This window comes from Schistocerca serialis, chromosome 2, assembly GCF_023864345.2.
Source record: "Schistocerca serialis cubense isolate TAMUIC-IGC-003099 chromosome 2, iqSchSeri2.2, whole genome shotgun sequence".
NCBI lineage: Eukaryota > Metazoa > Arthropoda > Insecta > Orthoptera > Acrididae > Schistocerca > Schistocerca serialis.
In genome coordinates this window covers 203,918,530-203,940,030 of record NC_064639.1, presented here as the reverse complement: position 1 = coordinate 203,940,030, position 21,501 = coordinate 203,918,530, and the positions used below count along the sequence as shown (strand labels likewise).

Below are 21,501 nucleotides of genomic sequence, written 5' to 3'. Positions count from 1 at the left end.
CTTTTGATGTTTTCAACAAAATCAGTGTTTGTGCATGTTTATGTGGAGCAAATGCATTGAAGATAGGGAGAGTGAGCAAAAGTTCACAGGACACTGATTACATGCGCAACATATGTAAAGATGTCAGTGGTGAAGAATAATTGTGGTCAGATACTGATGTTGTTATCATAATTACTGATTCATAAAGAGGGTTGTTACAAAGAACCATAGAGCTAAACTAACGTGGTTGATACCAGAATGAAGAACCTTGGACAATGTGTTTGTGCAAATGCAGCTGAAAGCAAGTTACACAACCCACATGTTTGTGGCTGGGGGGGCAGTTCACAAATCACACTCACTGTGTTAGCACAAACCATAAAAAATTCTTGGTTGTGGCTCAAGATGTGAACTGTCTACATATTTAGCAAAATACTTCAAGTTGTCAAATTGATTTACACAAATGCAAAATATGATCTCTCAGGTTCTCTTGGTGTGAGTGATTAACAGTGTGCTTCTGGGTCTTCTGCTGAGTAGTTGTTTCCATTTTACACACAATATTTTGGTGGCCGACCCAGCTGTCTTCTTCAGGTGCTGCAAGTTTTGCTGTTGTATGTACTTGCTGCCTGTACCCCAACTAGACTGTGAACTGTTGTTGGTCTCACACTGCTATTTATAGCTTAGATTGATTCCTGATATCCTGTATGCCCTTTGGTGCCCTTTTGTTTTTCAGAACCTGCACTGATATTCCATGAAATGCTGTCAGGCTTTTCCAACTCTGGTGGATGTGATGGCCAGTGAGATTTTGATAAATTGGGTGCCAGACCCGAAGTGCTATTTAAATTGAAACTCCTTTCTCAGTTTATTAGGTTTGCTAACATCTTCATTTTGATAGACTCCATAGTTATGTCTGCAACTTATGGTCTAGTGGCTAGCATTGCTGTCTATGTATCACGGGGTCCCGGGTTCGATTCCCATCCGGGTTGGGGATTTTCTCTGCCCAGGGACTGGGTGTTTGCGTTGTTCTCATCATTTCATCACCACCACCACCACCGCCACCACTACCACCACCACCGTTCACGACAGTGAAAGATTGGCCTTTGTAAAAATTGGGACTTTGTACAGGCACTGATGACTGCGCAGGTCAGTGCCCCACAAACTGATCATCATCATTATCATCCATAGTTATGCCCCTAAAAAATATGGAATCTATTGTATTTCACTCCCTTCAATTAAGATAAAAAGTATTCTTTGTAAAATTAAAGATAATCTCTGAAAGGCAGTTGTGTATCACTTTCCATGCATATGTGGCATGGCTTACATGCAGGGAGACTATCAGAACAGTTGAGGAGAGATACAAGAAACATCAGTGATGTACCCAATAAAAACAGCAATTCCAAGCTGTCAACAGGAACAGTCTCAAATATTACCATGAAATGAAGTAGGTGGAAAAACACAAAGTTTCTGGAACAGCGGAACTAAGGAGTCTATCAAAATTAAGATGTAGAAAACCTAAGAAACAGGGACATTGATTTTGATTTAAATAACATTCTGGATCCGGCACTCAATTTACAAAAATCTCACAAGACACACATCCATCAGAGCTGGAAAATGTTGAGAGAATTTGTTTTTCATGGAATAGCAGTGCAGTCTGAAAAATAAAAGAGCATCAAAAGGTGTAGCAGGTGCTGGGAATCTTATCTCAGGTCTAAATAGTGATGTGAGACCAACAGTAGTTCACCGTCTAGTTGGAGTTCAGGCAGTGAGTACATGTAACAGCAAAACTAGCAGCATCTGAAGAAGACTGCTGGGTCAGCTGTCAAAATATTGTGCATAAAATGGAAACAACTCACAAGGGAACCTCCCCGTCACAGCCCCCTCAGATTTAGTTATAAGTTGGCACAGTGGATAGGCCTTGAAAAACTGAACACAGATCGATCGAGAAAACAAGAAGAAGTTGTGTGGAACTATGAAAAAATAAGCAAAATGTACAAACTGAGTAGTCCATGCGCAAGATAGGCAATATTAAGGACAATGTGAGCTCATGAGCGCCATGGTCCCGTGGTTAGCGCGACCAGCCGCAGAACAAGAGGTCCTCAGTTCAAGTCCTCCCTTGAGTGAATAATTTAACTTTTTATTTTCAGTTTATGTGACATACTCTTTATGTTTTCATCACTTTTTGGGAGTGATTATCACATCCACAAGAAAACCTAAATCGGGCAAGGTAGAAGAATCGTTTTACCCATTCGCCAAGTGTACTAGTTAGGTGGGTCGACAACATATTCCTGTCATGTGACGCACATGCTGTCACCAGTGTCGTATAGAATATATCAGACGTGTTTTCCTGTGGAGGAATCGGTTGACCTATAACCTTGCGATCAAATGTTTTCGGTTGCCATTGGAGAGGCACGTCCTTTCGTCAACTAATCGCACGGTTTTGCGGTGCGGTCGCAAAACACAGACACTAAACTTATTACAGTGAACAGAGACGTCAATGAACGAACGGACAGATCATAACTTTGCGAAAATAAAGAAAGTAAAATTTTCAGTCGAGGGAAGATTTGAACTAAAGACCTCTCGTTCCGCAGCTGCTCACGCTAACCACGGGACCACGGCGCCCCTGAGCTCACAAAGTCCTTAATATTGGCTATCTTGCGCATGGACTACTCAGTTTGTATATTTTGTTTATTTTTTCATAGTTCCACACAACTTCTTCCTGTTTTCTCGATTGATCTGTGTTCAGTTTTTCAAGGCCTATCCACTGTGCCAACTTATAACTAAATCTGAGGGGGGTGCGATGGGGATGTTCCCTTGTCAGCATAACACCTGAAAGCATCCTGTCAAACAAATGCAACTTATTCTGTAATTTTACATTTTACAAATGTCTGCTTGTGTCTGTGTATGTGTGGATGGATATGTGCGTGTGTATACCTGTCCTTTTTGCCCCCTAAGGTAAGTCTTTCTGCTCCCGGGATTGGAATGACTCCTTACCCTCTCCCTTAAAACCCACATCCTTTCGTCTTTCCCTCTCCTTCCCTCTTTCCTGATGAAGCAACTGTTTCTTGCGAAAGCTTGAATTTTGTGTGTATGTTTGTGTTTGTTTGTGTGTCTATCGACCTGCCAGCGCTTTTGTTTGGTAAGTCTCATCATCTTTGTTTTTAGATTTATTATGTAATTGGATAGATTAAAAAAACACAACATATTATGTTATTATGAGAGTTAAAGGGAGCTTAACTCATCTGCCATGGCTGTTTACTGATACAGTTTTGTTTACCTTTCTATGAGAATACGTAGAGTTGCCTCAGTTGTAGGCAGCTATGGCCTTATCAATGTTGCCACAGCCTTTGCTCATGTGGTTGAAAATGCAACTGTGTTGGCAGCTATTGGGATGTTATTTTGCCAACAGGGCTATAATGTTGCTTCTGAGCAGAAAGTTGATAGATCTGGTAATGAACTGCTGGCTCATCCACATTGATCCCCCCCCACACACAAAAAAAAAATATATATATATATATATGCTTGTGTCTGTATATGTGTGGATGTGTGTGTGTGTGTGTGTGTGTGTGTGTGTGTGTGTGTGTGTGTGTGCGCGCGAGTGTATACCCGTCCTTTTTTCCCCCTAAGGTAAGTCTTTCCGCAGACATATGTCTGCTTGTGTCTGTATGTGTGGATGGATATGTGTGTGTGTGCGAGTGTATACCTGTCCTTTTTTCCCCCTAAGGTAAGTCTTTCCGCAGACACATGTCTGCTTGTGTCTGTATGTGTGGATGGATATGTGTGTGTGTGCGAGTGTATACCTGTCCTTTTTTCCCCCTAAGGTAAGTCTTTCCGCTCCCGGGATTGGAATGACTCCTTACCCTGTCCCTTAAAACCCACTTCCTTTTGTCTTTCCCTCTCCTTCCCTCTTTCCTGATGAGGCAACAGTTTGTTGCGAAAGCTTGAATTTTGTGTGTATGTTTGTGTGTCTATCGACCTGCCAGCGCTTTCGTTCGGTAAGTCACCTCTACAAAATTGTGTTTTACGTTCTTTTGCAGTTTATTACGAATGATATTCTTTTGCAAAAGACAGCCTGTCCTTTGTGTGTGCAGACTAGGGCAGCAGCAATACAGAGTATTTGTGGTGCAATTTATCCTGCAATACTTGCTCCTGTGACAGGATTTATGGTGAGTTTTCATTTCAGGATTTGTTATTGTCCTTATAAAATTAATATTATGTCCTATGATGTCTGCAACATTTACATTTGGTTGGACGCAATCATTAGTGCATATTCTGCTGAAATACGAACAATGGAAGGAGTAAAAATAACTGTTCACTATATAATTGAAGCATTGAGCAGTCAGTGGGCATGTAAAAAAGATTGGAAAATAATCATAATTTTTAGTGATTTTTGTATTACGTACAGTAGGCTGTGATCCACGGCATGTTTCTGTGCCTCGTGTTACATCTGCTAATGCTGGAGATGTCATCAGAGGCTATAAAGACTAAGACAGCAGTTTCTAACTTAATGAACTCATCAATCTGGAGTGTTTATAAATATCCATGCAGCAGTCAGTTTGTGGCATCATCAGACTGATGCCTAAAATGGTGGACTCATTGTGATGTGTGTTATAGAGCTTGTATTGGGGAAGAGTTGGTGTTGTTCGCTTTATTTAACACTAAGGTCCACAGCTTGTTTAATTAAGTTTCTACGTTTTTGTTAAAGTTGTTTTTGTGGTTTTGAATTCCTGTGGCCGCTTCATTCATCCAAGCATGACTGGATCCTCCCTGTTACCAGTGCATTTCAGCTTATGCCAATTTATTCATGTTTCCCAGATGACAATTGCTCATATGTTCTGTAAGCTGGGTGTTAATGTTTCCTTTTGTAGCTCCTGTGTACATATCACCGCATGTTCAAAGGATTTAATGTATATGCTTCTGCTGCAGCAAGCTTAGGTCCTTTGCAATGGTAAAATATTTGTGCACCTTTCTTGTTTGTTTTAGCACTGTGTCAGTACCATGTCTCTTATTATTCTGTTGATGCAATCTGGGATTGTTTTTACAAATAGAAGGAAAGCTTGCTATTAGGAAGAAACATTAGGTTCATAAAATCCCTTGGACCATAGACCATTGTCGATGAAACAAAAATCAGTGACGACACAAAGACCAGTCATGGAAGCCTGCATCATATAATCACCATTTGGTTTCTGAAATCTAGCAGCAGCCATGTTTGCAGACTGAATTACAGGAATTGAGGTCCGCCTTATATGCAAAAAACTGTTCTTCCTGAATATGTTTCCAGCAACTTTGTTCCATCATCACTGGGTACATCATTCTGTAAAATGCCGACATACTTTAAGTAATAATTATTCTAACAAGATTAATCCTAAATATAGTTCATGCAGGAAACCCCCAACCACAACTGCTGTTATCCGTAACCAATCCATTGACACACTAACAATCAAGCTTTGGGTTTGTGCTCCACAAATTTTACAGGACATCAACAATCAGAACTACACACAGGAGATAAACACAATAAAAAGTAGCAGTAAGGAATGGTTATTATGCTCATGATACAGAAGCTAAGCCATAAAGTATTCAAACAGGAAATGAACATACCATATGCACACATCGCTCTGCACAGCAACTCAAACGAACCCAACCCAGGCAGCTACACATATGATGCAACAGTCCAAGAATCCACATACACAAAATAATGGCTCTTACTCATGTATAATGATAAAATAGTGTACAGAATTGTCAATATTGTAAAGAAACTGGGATTTCAAATATGTTACAGAACAGATGACATTATAACAAAGAAACTAGGAATATTGGCAACACCCACACATGAATTCTACATATCAGTCATATACTAGCTTACATTTAATTCCCGTCTCTCAGTGTAATTGGGGCATAAATACAGAAATTTTAAAACAAGATATTGAGAACACCTCAAAAGCTTCCATAGCATGTTTACTGACCACTCAAGGGCCCACAGCCACAATCCAAATAAAATAGATACTGGTTTAAGAGTATTATGTTGTAACGGTGACCGGAACAGTCGCGGGGTTGAAGTGATGGAAAACGTGGAGGGACCCGCAGAGCTGCCAACGAACAACAACACAACGGAGAGGACGGACACGGCCAACAAAGGATCTTATACACGACGACAACAACAAGAATGAGATAACATAGTCAAGAAAACCTAACTAGACAACCACATCCACTCGTAAACGAAACATGAAAGTGAATACGCTCTGAGGCAAGGCAATATGTCCAGAGACATACGCAATGTTAGACAGGCTGGCTGAGCGAGAGGCAGGTGCTTAAGTACTCTATCAGGGACGCCACTATTGGCCAATGCAACCACTTGTTCCACTTTGGCGCCCTCACGCTAAATACGAGCCGGGTGGAGCGCGCCAACACAGCTTATGGCACGATGGTGCAGAGACCTCTAGGGGTCTTCAACGTCCATGATGTCTGGTGGGGATTCAAATTCCAGAAATTAAAAGCCAGCTCATCTTGTACTAAAAACTTACAATAGAAGTGAACTCTGGAAAAACTCCAAACAAATCACTAGTAAAGTATTTATTTAGATGTCTGGGTTCAGTAAGATTATGTTATATGTTACCATCATTGTATAACGTACTAAAACTATTCATGTCTGCTTTGATCACTATCGTAGGTAACAAAAAGAGACTAAATGTCTCAGGGAAACATTTAATTATACTTTACTAGTGATCATGGCTGTTAGGAGTTTTTCCAGAGTTCATTATACTACAGATCACCCTACTCCGACAATGCCAGAAATATACAGGGTATTCAGAAATTTCCATTACATGCCTCTAGGAGTTGTCCGGGGAGTGCGTACTTAATATTGTGAGTAGGAACCCATGTCCAGAAATTTTCAGTTTCCATTCTATGACAGGTTCAATTAAGGTGTTTACCTCATCCACTTCTGCTTGAGGAATTGAATTAGGCATGACACTGTACAATTATTCGGCAACAATTCAAAAGGAAACATAATGAAACATCAATTTGTTCGTATTAACACATAAACGATGCATGTGTACATTATTCCAGAACAAAAGAGATCACAGCGTATACTGTACATACAGAACAGTACTGGTGCATTAAAACAACAGCTTGATGTAGTGACCACCAACATTGTATCTGTCCATGTTGTCCTCCTTTCTTTCTTTGTCCATTGCTTCCCTTCCTCTGTCTCTGCCCATTTCCCCATCCTCAGCCTCTGTCCTCCTCCTCCTCCTCCTCCTCCTCCTATCTCTGCCTGCCTCCTTCCCCCTCACTGTCTGTTCATCTCCTTCTCCTCCCTCCTCTCTTCATGATATCAAACTCAGCCCAACATGAGGCTGGTATTTCTTATGCCTACAGTCTTTCTTTCCAGATTGTAACTAATGTGTGTGCCAAATATAACTGCAACTTTTTCTAGAGTTTAAGATGAGGTTTTTACCCGTGACCTTGTCCACACATGCACATGTCTAATATATTTCACACATATAAAACATATTTCACCTGTATTTGTGTACATATTTCACCTTGTAATTTCATTTTCTTGCTGCTCAATGCTTATGACGTCATATCTACTGAACTATGTGCTGTTTAGTGATATAATTTTGCAGGTATATCCAGTGGAGTAAGTACATACTGACTGTGAAATGTGTCATGAATATAGTCAGTAGTAAAGAAGTAACAAATTAAAACATCATGCATGATGCTATAGTTCTTCACCCTTCTCAGTGTTTATGATGTCATGCCACCTGAACAAAGTGTTGTACAGTGATATAATGTTTCTGGTAAATTCCGTGGTATATGTGAATACTGTGTGTAAAATATGTCATGAATACTGTAAAGAAGTAATAAATTAAACTTCCATGCTTCATGTGACAGTTTTAGTGCATGAACAGAAAAAATGTAATGAACAGTAGTCCGTTCATCATTTTGTGGGGCTTGTCAGTGAGAAAACGTTTTGTATGGTTTTGAAGTAATGGGTATTCCCACATCCTGGGCTACACTGCTTTTTTTGCCCCTATCACACCTCTTTGATAGATTAGTGGTTTTTACCCACACAGTGATTCCTTCCAGACAGTAAGTGATATGTATACCAAGTTTATCTGAAATTGGTCCAGTGGTTTAGGAGGAGATGTAGAACACACATACATAGATACATTTTTGTAATTTCTGTGGATTTTTTCAGCAGTTTTTCTGCATCATTTGTTTGTGAGTTTCATTTTACTGTTTTTAGTGACCTATTTTATGTTGATGGGTAGTTTTTCCTGTTTGATTTTAGAGCTCATTCTTGTGTTGGTCTGTTTTAACAATATTTGTCTATTGCTTGTAAGGACACGCATGCTTGAGAGTTTAGTGTGCTAAAATAATAAGTATCATCATATTACTTTGTGTCCTTTACATATTTAACAATTGTTTTAACTGTCGTGTTTGTGCTTTGTAATTATTGGAACTTTGTCAATGTTTAGAAGCAAATATTGCCGAGAGAAATGTAGAAAACTGTGAAAGCTCTAATTTTCAACATCAATACTGTAGTGACATTTCCAGTTTATATACCAACATTTCTTTGCTACAGAATAAAATAATCTTGCCAGTGGTGGTCTCTAATGAATGCTTCATGTTTCAGCTTGCAATACGTTATTTTACGTATGATGTTCCAGCCATCAATAAAGAACCTATGTCTCTTCTCAATCTATGGAGAAAGTTGACTAAGCCAAAAGGGAATATTTTCTTTGGAATTGCTGTTTTACAAGCAGCCGTTGGTTCTGCAATTACATACTTCGAAGCAAAATCTTTTTATACTATACAAAGTAAACTTATTGAAGAAGAAGAGCTAGGAGAAGATGCTGCTAACCCTGGAATAACATAAAACTAAATTATACAATTTGTAGTGGTTGTTAATGTGTATTGCACAATAAATTTTTCTATTTATGAAAATATTGTCATATATTTCTTTTTAGCATTGTATGCTGGAATCTTTCCTGCTCCCAGGTATAGTACCGTGTTCCCCTAAATGTATATATCACCAATTTTAATTTTTTAGAGAGAGTTCTACAGGATGTTATTGAGCAAGGTGGCACAGTGATTAGCACACTGGACTCACATTCAGGAGGATGACAGTTCAGAGCCACATCCATCATCCTGGTTTAGGTTTTCTGTGATTTCCCTAAATTACTTCAGACAAATGCTGGGATGGTTCCTTTGAAATGGCACAGCAGACTTCTTTCCCCATTCTTCTCTAATCCGATGGGACCGATGACCTCACTGTTTGGCCCCCTCTCCCAAATCAACCAACTGACCAGGATGTTAAAATTGGTCCTGTTATTCCAAGTTAAAATTTTTAAGGGTTGATGTCAGTCAAAAGGCACTGGTTTGTTGCCACCCGTAGCTAACATCTAAATGTTTTTGTGCAGTTCAACTGTATGTTTGTTTAACTTGTAGGTCAAGGAACAGTAAAAGATTCTGCGTAACTTTGAAATACCATTCATAATCACACGTAGTTTACCACAGAAATGGAAAAGAAACTACATTCTGACTTCCAATGATCTTTTTTTTCCCTTGCTCTTAGTGCTACAGTCCTTGATGGGCCTCAGCCTGCTCTAGGACATCATTCCATTTGTCCCTGTTCAATGCCTTTTCTCTCCATTCTCTGACACCAGTAATGTTTAGCCCTTCTTGTATGTCCCATCTTGAAGATAGATGTCCACCTTGAAGATAGACTTTAACTATCCTGAGAAAATTTATTAACAGAGTTTCAAGAACTGGTTTTAAGTGATTACATGGGGAATATACTGCAATCCCCTACATATCACCCATGTAGGGATCGTTAAGATAAGATTGGAATAATTACTGCACACACAGCCACATTCAGTCAGTCATTCTTCCTGCACTCCGCACAGCCACATTCAGTCAGTCATTCTTACTGCGCTCCATGCGTGAATGGTACAGGAAGAAACCCTTATAACTGGTACATGGGATGTACCCTCTGCCAAGCACCTCAAGATGATTTGCAGAGTATAGCTGTAGATGTCATCCACCGTCTACCCCTGCTTCTTTATCCCACTGGGTTTTGTTTGTTTTGCATGTTCCATTCCAGAAGTATGGGTGATCCATTTCAGGAGGTTTACTTGAATGATCTTTATGATTTCAAGTTCTTTATATAGTTCAAAATTATATTGCCTATGCCACACACTACCTTCATTAGTTGCCCCATAGAATTCATTATACACCTTTTGTTTAACGCATCCTATTAGCTCTTTACACTATTGTGTCAGTGTCCAGGTTTCTGAGCCATATGTTAATACTGGACTTTATATAGTAGACAATTTGTTCCCCTGGATAGATTTCTGAACTTAAGTTGTGGGGCCAGCCCATTATAACACTTATTAGTTAGGTGGATGTGCCACTTTATTTCCATACTAATACCATTCTGTGATGTTACCAATGTTCCCAGATAGGCAAATTCACAAACAGATTCTATTTGCACTGGTCAATTTACAACACATTTATTTCTGTTCATATTATTCGCGTGCGGTTTTATAGATGTTCACTTCCAGTCCCATTTCTACTGCGGCTGCCACCAGTGTTGTATATGTTTCTTTAGCGCCAGTTCCAGTCTTGCATTAATATACACATCATCTGCACAGGCCAGAACCTGCACCAGTCTGTTGTATGTTGTGCCTGTTTGAACATTCCTTATTTCCTTATCTAGCGCTATGTTAAAAAGAATACATGAGAGTGCATCTCCTTGCTTCAATCCGTAGTTAATTTCAAAATTTGTTGTTAAATTTCCGTGCATCCTTACTTTACATACTACTTTTCCCATAGTCAAACCTATGCAGTGTATTGACCGTAGTGGTAAGCTGAGTTCATTCACGGCTTCAATAAGTTTCATTCTTTTTATGGTGTCATATGCTGCTTTAAAATCAACATGTGTATGATGTGTTTCTGTATTGTATTCCTTTGGTTTTTGTCCAATATATGCCTCAAGTGGATGTTTGCTCAAGAGTTGATTTGACAGATCTAAAGTCTGCCTGATATCCCCCAACTGCTTTTTTTGTAAGAGGTAGAAAGTAGGGTGGAGAATATTTTAAATGCAGTTTTCAGTAATGCAATTCCTGTAAAGTTTGTACATTCCATGATATTCCCTTTCTTATGTGTAGCACATATTACTCCCATATTTTAATCATCTGGGATGATTTTCTGCATCCATATATCTAAAATCAGGGTGTGTTAAAAAGAATACATGAGAGTGCATCCCCTTACCTCAGTCCGTAGTCAATTTCAAAACTTGGTAACGTAACTAGATGTTCTCCACCATACTTAGTAAGCTCATCTGGCAGGTTGCCATTTCCAGGTGACTTATTGTTGGTCGGCTTTTTAATTGCTAGATGAATCTCTTGCATCAATGGCATCCCATTTTCCTGTCCTTCAACCTGTTGGCTTTCAGTTAGTTTCTCTTCTGCTTCAGCCGGCCGAAGTGGCCGTGCGGTTCTGGGCGCTGCAGTCTGGAACCGTGAGGCCGCTACGGTCACAGGTTCGAATCCTGCCTCGGGCATGGATGTGTGTAATGTCCTTAGGTTAGTTAGGTTTGACTAGTTGTAAGTTCTAGGGGACTAATGACCTTAGAAGTTGAGTCCCATAGTGCTCAGAGCCATTTGAACCATTTCTTCTGCTTCATCTTCTCTGAGTACAATAATTCCTTAAAACACTCTGCCCAGTGATGTAACACTCATTATTATGATGCTATTAGTTCACCATTTTTCATTTACATTGTGTTTTTTTTAATCCCTTTCTAAGGTTATTGATCTGTCTGTAGAATTTCCTGCTTTCATTAACATTATTCAGTGATTCAGTATCCTGCAACTGCCTTTCAGCAAAGCTTCTCTTCTTTTCTTTCAGAATCTACTTTTCTGCACGTCCTTTTTTCTCTCTAGTTATCCACTAGCAGTATTGTTCTTCTGGCCTGCATCTTTTTGTATGCTTCATTCTTTTTTTCTTGGTGCTTCCTCACACTCTTCATCATACCATTAATTCCTTCTGGTCTATTGTTCCTCTGCAGCAGTCTATATTTCATTTCTGATTTTATTCCACTGCTTATTTATGTTCTGATTATAGTTCTGGAAGATACCTGGCAATCCATTTTACAAATTAATAACATGGTGTTCGGCTTTCTTTGGTTCCCTAAGTTCTGAGATGATATATCTTCCTGTAACTTTATGAGCTCAGTTGGTTGGTTGGTTTGTGGGAAGCAAGGACATTGATCCCATCGGATTAGGGAAGGATGGGGAAGGAAACTGGCCGTGCCATTTCAAAGGCACCATCCCAGCATTTGCCTGAGGCGATGTAGGGAAATCATGGAAAACCTAAATCAAGATGGCCAGGTGCAGATTTGAACCATCGTCCTCCCAAATGTGAGTCTAGTGTACTAACCATTGCCTCACCATGCTTGGTAACTTTGTATGCCTTCCAAATTCTACTGCTTATTTTTGCTATGAGTAGGTAATGATCTCAGTCCATATTAGCACCTCTGAAACTATGCAGTGCCGTACTTCAGAGACATGCCTGAATGAGTCATAGCATTGTTGTCTGGTGACATTCAGGTCATTTTATGTATATTCTTATGCTGGAACCATGTTCTGGCAATTGTCATCTTGACTGATGCTGGAGAATTTATTAGACAGAGACAATTGTTATTGCTCTCTCTATGGAGGATTTATTTACTAATGTTTGGGGAGAAGACCCGCCCCTCCCGTGCCTTACCATTTATATCTCCTATCACCATTTTCACGTCATCTTTTGCACACTGTATATAAGCTTGGTCCAGTTGTTCATTGAAAGCCTTATCTCCCTAAAACTCAATACATATCTCAGGCTCTGTACGTACAGAATTTTGTTTGTATGCCTTCATCCATCTGGCATGAAGTATATTGTTCAGAGGCTGTTGGCAATAGCCAAGCCAGATGTAAAATCTTTGCCTCCAGATTTGAGGCACCTACAGAAGGATAAAGAAATGGCTGTACCCATTTATATCTGTAACGGACCATTTCAAATTATATTTCATCTATATTTGCACCTACATGACTACTGTGCAGTTCACAAGTAGAGGCCTGGCAGAGGGTTCATTGAACCACTTACAAACTATTTCCCTGCCATTTCACTCTTGAACCACAAATGGGTAAATCAAACATCTTCTGGAGTTTCTCTAAACTTGGAAAGAAAGGTGTCACTCACAGATCATTGCAAAGTGCATATGACAAGCTGTGGCACCCTGCTACATGTAGGATAGATGTTTATCATATTTGGAAGTTTTTCACATTCATAACACTCTCTCTCTCTCTCTCTCTCTCTCTCTCTCTCTCTCTCTCTGTGTGTGTGTGTGTGTGTGTGTGTGTGTGTGTGTGTGTGTGTGTGTGTGTGTGTCGGCGCTCGCGTGCGTTTAGCTTTCCATCTGCACTAATCTGCGAGTGACACCTTTATTGTTATGTTTAGAGAAACTCTAGAAGTTTGTTCAACATGTAAACTTAACAGTCAGTCAGTGCTATTGTAAGTGCGCCTTTCAATAATTTGAGTAAACAAGATTTATTAAAATGTTGACCCAGCAAAATGCAGCAATCATATAATTGTGCAGGGTGTTACGTCAGAATCACATGTGGCATATAGATCTTTCAAAGCAAATTTCATTACATTTAATGAATAAAGGTCACCAGTTTCATGCAGTAAGAAGGAATAATATGCAATTCACGTTTATTGCTGATGTGATCAAGCAACTTCATGGTTCATAATCATTGACATACAGTCCAATAATCATTTGTGCCTGAGTTAGCCGCACCAGTCAGTTTGTCTAGCTAAAATTCCAAGTTCACAGATATTCAAGTATTATGGTTTCACACGACAGTATTTATGTTCTTCCTGTCCAAATCAAATACATGACTGCCTAATAAAAAAGATTTCTTATCATTAATACAGTTGCTTCCACACTTACATTATTGTGTCACTTTACTCTTCTTTAGTGAAAAAAACTGCATGCTCACAAAGTTTACCAAAAAAATGCATTCTGGAATACTCAAGACAATAAATGTTTAATGAAAGCTGTTTCCAGTTTAACATGTTCTGTATCACAGTGGCATTACGTCTATGACTTGTCCAAGCTCTTCAAAGTGACTCCACCATCAATCCATTATTGATGACCCACAACCATCTCAGCATTGGTGCAAAAGTGATAACACTCAGAATGTTCTAGAAGGTCAGTGATACTGCAGCTCTGGAAGTGAGCTGTTGTGCTTATTACTGGTAAGGGTGTCAGCGACAGTACCCATACATTGTGTGTGTTACAGATTGATTGTTGATATTGCATCCTCTTCTACTAATTTCAATATTGAGTGCTACCTCCGGACAAATCCCCATCTGGCCATTCGGAATTAGGCTTTCCCTGATTACCCTGAATCTCTCCAGGCAAATGCTGGGATGGTTCCTTTGAAAATGTCACACATCGTTACCTACCCAATCCTTTTGTAATCTGAGCTTGTACTTCATCTTTAATGATAGTGATGTCATGGAACATCAACCTCTTAATCTTCATTCCTTCCTGGAAGGACTTATAATTCTGCTATTTACATCATGAACATGTGAAAAGTCCACTGACATTTTGAGGAATGTTCTGACAGTTTAGCACAGGGATCCTGACTAGAAGTGTTCTTCAGCACATTAAGAAGCTTCCCAAATTCTACGGCCCTCACATGAGGAAAAATCTACCTCTCCACTAAGTGTTTACTGACAGAGAAATGCTTATCACCAAAAGCAGTTTCAAGGCAGGCTGCAGAAATGTCTGTAATCCTCTCAGTAACAATCCTTCTATGCAAGTTTATTAGCCCTTTGGAGGAATACACCCCATTTCCTATCTTTCTTTCATTTTTTCTTGTCATTGCCTGCTATAAAAGAGAAAAAAGCTCAAATTCCTTAATAACGGATAGGAACATAATTTATTGCACAATTTGCTCGTTAAGGCAATAATTTGAAGTGATGAAACTCAGAAAGATACTGATCTCTTAAACTGAAACTCTCACAAATAATCACTTTTAAATTGTGATAACAAATGTAAATCTTTCACTTTCGCAGATGGAATGCAGTGATTGCAATGCTGAACAGAGAATGAAATTTTTTTAATTACATGGGAGGGCAGTCAATAAAATTATGAGTCAGTCATTATTTGTGAGAGAAAACCTGAAAAAAGGGTTTCTGCAAGGATTACACCTAAAAGTATTATTCTGTACATTTGGCAATGAGTAATTATGGTCACTCTGAACACATATAAATGAAACAAAAGAATTCAGATGCTGTAGGATCAGTGTGTTTGTTTTGTTTTTATTGACAGTACAATGTCAGTTTCTGCTAACACATGTAAAAATTTTAGTGTCATTTTATTTTATACATGTTGTGAGAGGTTACAAGTCAGTTGGTATATTATCAAGTTTTTTTACTTTCTGGTGCTGTAGTGTGGTGTTACTGATGTGGTGCCATCATTTAAAATATGCTAAGTGCATGGTAGCTTCCCAGATATGATTAACTGGTTTGAAATGCCAAGAAAGTACAAACAAAGTAGTTGAAGATGATCCACAGACAGATTATCTTAAGTGAATGTGAACTTTGTTGTAAATTATGGCATGGAAAGCTATCATACAAAGGCATCTCCTGCAGACAAATGTGTTTTCTATTGCAAAAGACTCTTGTTGTCGGCAAAAGAGTTTGTTATGGTGCCATTTACACAGTTTTAAACAGTGTCACCATGTGCCTTTTGAAAGATCATCGGATGTTACAAAATTAGCTTATTCAGTAAGTGAGCTTCATCCAAACTTTTTTGTAAAGAACAGTTTTACTTTCTTAACGTCTCATAACCATGCAACAACCAGGCATTCCGCTTTATTTAGACAACCTGTTCTGAGAAATCACTGCAGAAATTATTCAGTATATACCGTTTTGTATATAGCTGATCCTGTACTTCGGACAATAGCAGTAATGGTTGGCCTCAAACTTCGTCACTGGTGGAAAAATCTAACACCTAATGAAAAGGATATTTTTTTTGAAGCTGTGAAGAGAAACATCGTCTCTGTTTTAATTAGTTTTGTTTTGTTGCATTCTGGATTTCTGATGCTTTATGCTTACTACCTTGAATTTGATCCAGTAACAAATAGGAGAAAGCTTGTAGTATTTTCAGATGACCAAATAAGTGAGATAGCAGCTTCAGAGCAAAGGAGAATTATTAAGAGACATGAAGTAAATATCTTACCCACAACCCATCAACTCCATCAAATCATTGGAAAGATAGTCACAAAAATTGTGGATTCAAATGATGAAATTCCTAATATTAGAAATAAAATGTGGTCTATTTATGTTGTTGATAGCCCAGAGATAAGAAATGCCTTTGTCTTACCAAATGGTGCAATATTCTTCTTCACAGGCTTGCTTACTGTAGCAAGCAATGATGATCAAACTAGTATTATATTGTCACATGAAATGGCTCATACTGTATTGTCACACATGGCAGAACAAATTAGTAATGTTCATTTTCATAATTTATTGTTTAATCTTGCTATTATTGTAATCTGGGCAACCATGCCAATCCTCTATGCATTTCCATGTCAATGGTTTGCAGAATATCTTGCAAAAATGTTTGTGGAACTCCCATTCAGTCGCAATCTTGAGCTAGAAGCTGATAAAGTTGGTCTCATCTTAGCTGCAAAAGCTTGTTTTGATGTCAGAGAGGCAAGTTTGCTGTGGTCCAAATTAAAATTGTTGGCTTCCCTTGAAGGAGGTTTAAGTACTGAGCCTGCTGAAATATTCTCTACTCATCCTAGTTATGAGACAAGGAAGAGGCATCTTGATAGTCAGATACCAGCAGCTCTTAAATTAAGAGAAAAATGTGATTGTCCTTGTTTGCCAGGAAATGATCCAAGGGAATTCATTAATATAATGCTCCATGATCTTGAGGAACTTCAGAGAAACCATAAATCAATTTATATTATATCAAAGATACTAGGTAATCAATCAAAATAAGAGAATTCTTAGTGGTGCATAAGTGGCAAATGGGTGATGGCTGTGGGCTTACACAGTTTCACAGAACAGAGATTCATGATAATGTTTCTCAGTTCAAACATTCAGGTAATAATCTTAGTCACATATTTTATGGATGATTATAAAGCTTGATAAAATGACTAATAAACATCTGCAAAAAGTATTTAATTCTTGTTTCACCTTTTTTCAAGTAATGTGTGATATCAGAACAATATGTGGTGTCTGAATATAGACTTATGATCTGTTTAAATGTAATTGGTGTTAAGATGGAAACAAATATTATTGTATATAAGATAGCTGTTGCTGCATTTTTAACTTTTAAACCAGAAGGGACAAACACAAAAGAGTTCTCTGTAATGCATGCTGTAGAAAACAGATAAAGTTTTTAATAATAGTTGTCTGTTGTATATGTATGTAATTAGTAATACAGTGTGAGATTGTATATTCATACTTTATTTATATATTTGTCAGTATAAACCTCTTTTTCAGCACATATATGATACACAAGGTATTGGACAGAAAACCATTGTATCTATTGGTTTTCCAAACATCAAAAATACATTATTTAAATTTTTATAACAAATTGGATCTATACAGTTAATAATTACAAATTTTTTAAAGTACTGTGTATTTATAACTTATTTCTGTAATTAAAAATACAAATTACATTTTTTCTTGCATAGGATACTGTGAGATTGAATAGTAGCAGTTTTTCAGAAGGAAGGCTGTCACAGACTTTCTAAAGCTCTGTAGTTCAGGAAGAGATTTTATATGTCTTGGTAATCTGTTGTATACTTTTGTTCTTGCATGATATACACCTTTTTGGCATCATGTGGTGTTACAACGACTAACATGTATGACACTGTCTGACCCGATACTGTAGTCAGGGACACTTTTGTTTTAAAGAAAAAGGTTTTCTTTTCTCAGTATACTTTTTTTGACATGCGTGACTACTTCCACTATATCAATGTAGGGAAGGAGTAAGATCTTTAGATCTTTGAAGAAAGGTTTGCATGGTTTTCTGCTGCTTACTTGTTTCATTATTCTTATAATTGCCTTTTGTTTCCTGAAAACTGTTATGGCCTGGTATACATTTCCTCAGAAAATGATACCATACTTCAGTAAATATTCATGAGCAAAGTATACAGCTCTAACTGTTTCTGCAGTGATATTGTTGCAAAGAATTCTTACTACCTAGCTAATTTTTGCTAGTTTTGAATCTAGGGATGTGATGTCAGTGCTCCGTTTAAGATTTTCCTGGATGTGAATCCAAAGAAATTTAGTTTCAGTGACAGCACTAACATTTTGGTTACCTGTACATATTACGGTTTGTGCCTCATTTTTATTTTGATCTGTGTGGAAATTCATGAGTGCTGTTTTTTGGGCATTAACTATTAACCTGTTTTGGTAAACCATTCAGAAACTTCTTTTGTAAAATCTTTTGCAGATGCAGTAATATTTTCTTCTTTATTTCATTCAACCAATTGACTGGTGGCATAACAGTACTGGTTCAGAATCCCTAACGCGTGATGGGAAATCATTAATATATATGAAAAAAAGAAACGGACCTAAAATAGAGCCCTGTGGAACACCATGACTTAGTCCACTTCCATGTACTTTCCACTGATTTCATACATTTCAAGCTTCCTCAGGATCACAGAATGATCAATCACATCAAAAACTTTTGTTAGGTCCAAGAATAAACCTGAGGTTTTTCTGTGGTTGTCTGCTGCATTTAAGACATGGTTTATCAGGTTGAAAATGGCTATTTCAGTTGATCAATGTGGTCTGAAGCCATGTTGACATCCAGAAACAATATTATTATTGTCAAAGAATGTAGTTAGTTGTGAAAGGAACACTTTTTCAATAACGTTCGAAAACCTTGACATTAGTGACACAGGCCTACGTTGTTGCCAATCACATTTTTATATAGGGGTATTACTTTTGCCATTTTTAGTTGCTATGGGAAGACACCAAATGATAAGGATGAATTGCATATGTCTAATAAAGGAGAGAGTATGTGTCTTGCTGTTATTTATGTAATGTAATCTGGAATATCATCAACACCAGTTGAATAACTACTCTTCAGCGAATTAATGGTATTTAGGAGCTGTGTTAGGCCTGTTGGACTGAGGAACATGGATATATTATTTATTTCTATACATGAAAGTTCTTTCAGTGTTGTATTAGGTGGATTATTAAATTTTTCCTTTACTGATTTTCTGGCAACAGTTGCTGAATAAGAATTGAAGCTGTTAGCAACTGCCCTAGGGTCAGTGACATTTGTGCCACCATGTGATATCACAGAATTTTTGTGTGTTGTCTTCTTCCCTGTAAGATCCTGCACAGCTTTCAACATGGACTTAGTTTTATTGGGTGACTTCATAATATATTTGTCATCTTCCTTTATTTTTGCGTCTTTTATGACATGTTTCAAAACTAGCTTATATTTTTTGAAATACCTAAGAAATTCTGGACCGCTGTCAGTTTTTGACTGCAGAAAAAGTTCCCACTTCCTTTTACAAGATACTCTAATGCCTGATGTAGTCCAGTTTTTGAATCTATCTGTGCTGCTTTCCTGTGTGGAAATGCCATGTCAAGGTCATGCTTGAAAATGTTTAAAACATTTTCCATCTTTTCATTGGTGATAGAGGTATCAAATACTTCTGTCCAAGATTGTTGGCTGGTTAGATACTGGTAGTATTCAATATTTTTCTGACTATTTTGTACATTGGCCGAAATGTGATCTAAAGGTGTGGTTAGTTATTGTGAAAGATTGTCACTATAGCCAGTTTCAAAGTTTTCTGATGTACACTTGTCCATGTTTACACGTTCCTGATCAAGGAGTATGACACTAGTTTTTGTTACATGTGTTGGAGAGCTAACAGTTGGATTGTCGGCTTTTATAACATTTAAGAACTTTTCTCTGTGAGAGCTATGGCTCAGAAAGTCAATATTAAAATATCCACACAGTGCCACTGTTTTCCCAGTTGTCTTGAGTTTGCCTAAAGCGAGGTCCAGTTTTTTGGAAAAAAAAAATTGCTTGTGTTGCTAACAGGAGGTTTGTACACAAATAAAGCAATAGTTTTTCAGACATTAACTCAATAGCTGAGATTTCAAAGTCTCTTTCACAACCTAATTTGCAAACAGAGGCTATACTCTTAAAATCTACATTTTCTTTTCTATATATACAAGTTCCCCCATGTTTTGATTTCATTCTACAAAAGGAGTTTGCAAAATTAAAATGGAATAATTTTAGGTACTGAAAATACTCATTTTGTAACCAGTGCTCACAAGAACATAAAACTGAAACACCTTTCCATTCACTGTTGAGGAGTATATTTATTTCATCAACTTTGTTTGTTAATGACTTTACATTCTGTTGTGGAATCTTCTGTGTGTATTTGCAATTTAATTCTACATTACATGTTTTTGTGATACAGTCTAATTCCCTAAAAAATGTCTTTCACCCTTTTTATAAGACTTCGCATCTTTCTTTAATGACCTAATTCTGCAAAGTACTTTGGACTGCCTCTGTACTATGCCTGTTATGACTCAAATTTTCTAAACGACAGATTTCTTCAGCCAAAAGTTGTTTCCCACTGTGATTTATGTGAAGGCCATGGCTGGTATGCATGGATCTGTCTAGCATGCTTACATTTATTAAGTTCACATACAGGAATTTTTTGCATACTTCATCTGTCTCTTTGTTTACTCTTTCTCTTAGTTTATTTACAAATGACCAAGGAGATAGGTCATATGTGTGTGGTCGCTTTAAGATGGCTACATTTGTGTTGCCAATTTTTGGGTAGCACACTTTCAAGAACAGTGATGAGTTCATTACCTGTATCTCTGGGAACATCAATTTCACCTGCACAAATTACGACACAGTCTTTTGAGTCAAGGTTTTCACACAATTTCACCATTGTTTTTGTCACTTCTGCAGTGTTTGCTCCTGGCTTGACAAAGGTCTGGACACTTGCATTAGATTGTGTATCTGCCACCTTTTCTGCTATCTGATGTCCATCATTATCGGCAAAAATTAAGACCTTGCATTCTTTTTTGAAAAGTTGACTAATTTTTTAACCACATTTCTTTGTTTATGATGGGACCCACGTGAAAAATTTACAATGCACAGCTGTTATAGTTTGTAATTATTATGTGGATCATATGTTTCTGGGTGACAATGTTTGCAGAATCATGTTTGTCATTATAGGTACTTGTTGCACTTACTTTTATATTTCCAAGTTTTGTGCTGGTTTCCACTGTCGTTCTTCCTTTGTTTATATCATTGGTAGCTGATATTTCTTTGAGGTTGAGTTGGTGTTTTTTTTGTTGTGTTTTACAACCAAGATTTTGCAGTTGTTTCACCGATAAGGCAACAGTCCTTTTAAGTTCATTGATTTCACTGTTTTTTGTAGTTAAAAATGAGACAAAAGTCATCGC

General features: G+C 37.8%; 2 protein-coding genes across 3 annotated transcripts in view; both read left to right on the top strand.

Moving 5' to 3' along the window:
- LOC126456946 (uncharacterized) overlaps positions 1-8,922 on the top strand; it is a 45,430-nt gene extending 36,508 nt beyond the window's left edge. For both annotated transcript variants that reach the window (XM_050092880.1, XM_050092879.1), the window contains exons 4-5: positions 4,011-4,139; positions 8,612-8,922. In XM_050092880.1, coding sequence (XP_049948837.1) covers positions 4,011-4,139; positions 8,612-8,854 — 372 coding nt within the window. In that variant the 3' untranslated portion in view covers positions 8,855-8,922. The remainder of the gene's footprint in view (positions 1-4,010; positions 4,140-8,611) is intronic.
- Positions 8,923-15,999: 7,077 nt separating this feature from the next.
- LOC126455841 (metalloendopeptidase OMA1, mitochondrial-like) lies at positions 16,000-17,037 on the top strand. The gene has a single exon (XM_050091602.1). The coding sequence runs from the start codon at positions 16,000-16,002 to the stop codon at positions 17,035-17,037; it is 1,038 nt and encodes a 345-aa protein (XP_049947559.1).
- Positions 17,038-21,501: the final 4,464 nt, after the last annotated feature.